Source organism: Trichinella spiralis, assembly GCF_000181795.1.
Source record: "Trichinella spiralis strain ISS 195 chromosome Unknown Scfld5478, whole genome shotgun sequence".
In the NCBI taxonomy this organism is placed as follows: domain Eukaryota; kingdom Metazoa; phylum Nematoda; class Enoplea; order Trichinellida; family Trichinellidae; genus Trichinella; species Trichinella spiralis.
The window spans coordinates 1-1,829 of record NW_003532417.1 but is presented as its reverse complement, the minus strand read 5'-3'; the positions used below and the strand labels follow the sequence as shown (position 1 = coordinate 1,829).

The 1,829-nt window shown below is 36.2% G+C and overlaps 1 protein-coding gene across 1 annotated transcript; it reads right to left on the bottom strand.

The window, feature by feature from the left end:
• Positions 1-929: 929 nt before the first annotated feature.
• Positions 930-1,635, bottom strand: Tsp_13401 (hypothetical protein; the record flags this gene model as incomplete). Its single annotated transcript, XM_003366747.1, has 4 exons — positions 930-950; positions 1,104-1,197; positions 1,262-1,449; positions 1,506-1,635. Coding segments are annotated over 4 exons (433 nt in total), but the record flags the coding sequence as incomplete, so codon positions are not given.
• Between the last annotated feature and the right edge of the window lie 194 nt (positions 1,636-1,829).

The following is a 1,829-nucleotide window of genomic DNA, read 5'->3' as shown; positions in this document are numbered from 1 at the left end:
GCTGTCTTCTCCCGATCTAGTCCTTCCACCTCAACCTGACAGTATCCGATTGCCCTGCGCAGGGTCGAGAACCATTGTGCACCCGGAACGCATCCAAGGTGTCGTCAATCCTCGGGAGCGTGTGGACAACCATCCGGACGAAATTGATCTACTGCCTGAATACGACACACAACGAAAATTATCCTCCTTTCTTCTTCAACCCAATGGATATTGATTGGCTGCTTGATGCTCTACTACGTCTCGTGTCAAATTTTCATCCACAACGGCATGATACTGTGATCACAGAAGAATGTATTTTTCCCTTGATAAAACTTACTTAGATTTTGATTTGGATTTGTTGATAATTCTAACTTCAATAAGTCATATGCTTCAACACAAACAAAAGCACTTTTGATGTTATTTTTTTGCTTTAAAACGTATTATAAACTGAGAATCTTTCCATTATATTTACTTCACCCGGTTTTCTTTAATTTCTCAGTTGTCACTAATGTAAATTCAAAAAATGATCTAATGAAATTTCGACTGTATCATGAACATCATTACAGATGAGGAAATTGTAGTTTGAAAATTGCAAATTTAAAATGTAGCAAGAGTTGGAAATATTTTATATTGTGCGTTTAAGAGAGAAAGAAAGAAAACTAAACAGTAAATATGTAAAGCGTCTTACCTGATAGCAAACACGTTGGTAGGATGAAGGAGAGGTAGGGCTTTTATAATTTGAAATTTATGCTAGTATTTGTTGAAGTGATGCACCATGAATGAGGAAATTCCGCACCGCTGTAGAGAGGACGCTCTTCATTAGTGAATGCTCATATAATAATCGCCTACAAATAATACACTATACTTTACATATAACGAATCGCTTTAGGATTTGAATGGCTCAAAGTACTTTCACCAAATTGCCGACGGCATAGTTCAGCATCAAATTATTATAGACTTTGTTTGCAGACCTGTAAATGCATATATATATATTTGCATAGGGTGAATATGAACACTAATTTGGGACGGCGCTCCAATACCATGTATTAGTATTAGACTCTTGTCTTGATCATCTCACATATGCAATTCATTTATTTCGTTGTGCTTTATATATTTCATTTTACTTTTAATTCTTCGATTGAAATCGTGTCGAGTAATACTTCGTTCAATACCACTTGCACAATAGATGGAATCAAATCAATAATACAATACCAAGTTCTGAAGTTATTCAAAATAAATAAAACACAATAAATGGAAAGAAAATTGAAAAAAAATAATTTACCTGATGTTCAACCAACCGGGTTGTCCAACCCTCAATCGTGAAAGCACATCACTGGCTAGTTCCAAATCCAGCGGGACGTTTTTCAGCAGTTGGGGTAGATCTTCTGGATCAAACATGTTGCGAACAAGATCAATTGCACTGGAAAAGTACCACGTTTTGAAAAATGGATCCCCAGGTCGAAGGCACGTCTGAAAATCTTCTTGTGTTACAGAAAAGTCTGATTTGGAAAAGGAAAAATCATTACAGTCGTTGAATAATACTGGGAAAGTCGGTGAAGCAACAGAAACGACATGTCAAATAAATCGTGACTAGGAGGCACGGATTTCTGTGCATCTTCACCCACTGGTACAACTTCTTTGTAAGTTTCAGTGATTCTAAACAAATTTTATTTTTTACAAGTGAAAAATGACAATCAAAATAAAAACTTGATCAATCGTTCGGCAAGCAAATTTAAGTTGTCAATTGAAATTGCAGCCGCGCAGATGTAAAGCAACGATTTTCAGACTCATGGTATCAACATTTGTGACATCGTGCTAGAGCTGATGACATCAAAGCCTGTGATACTTTT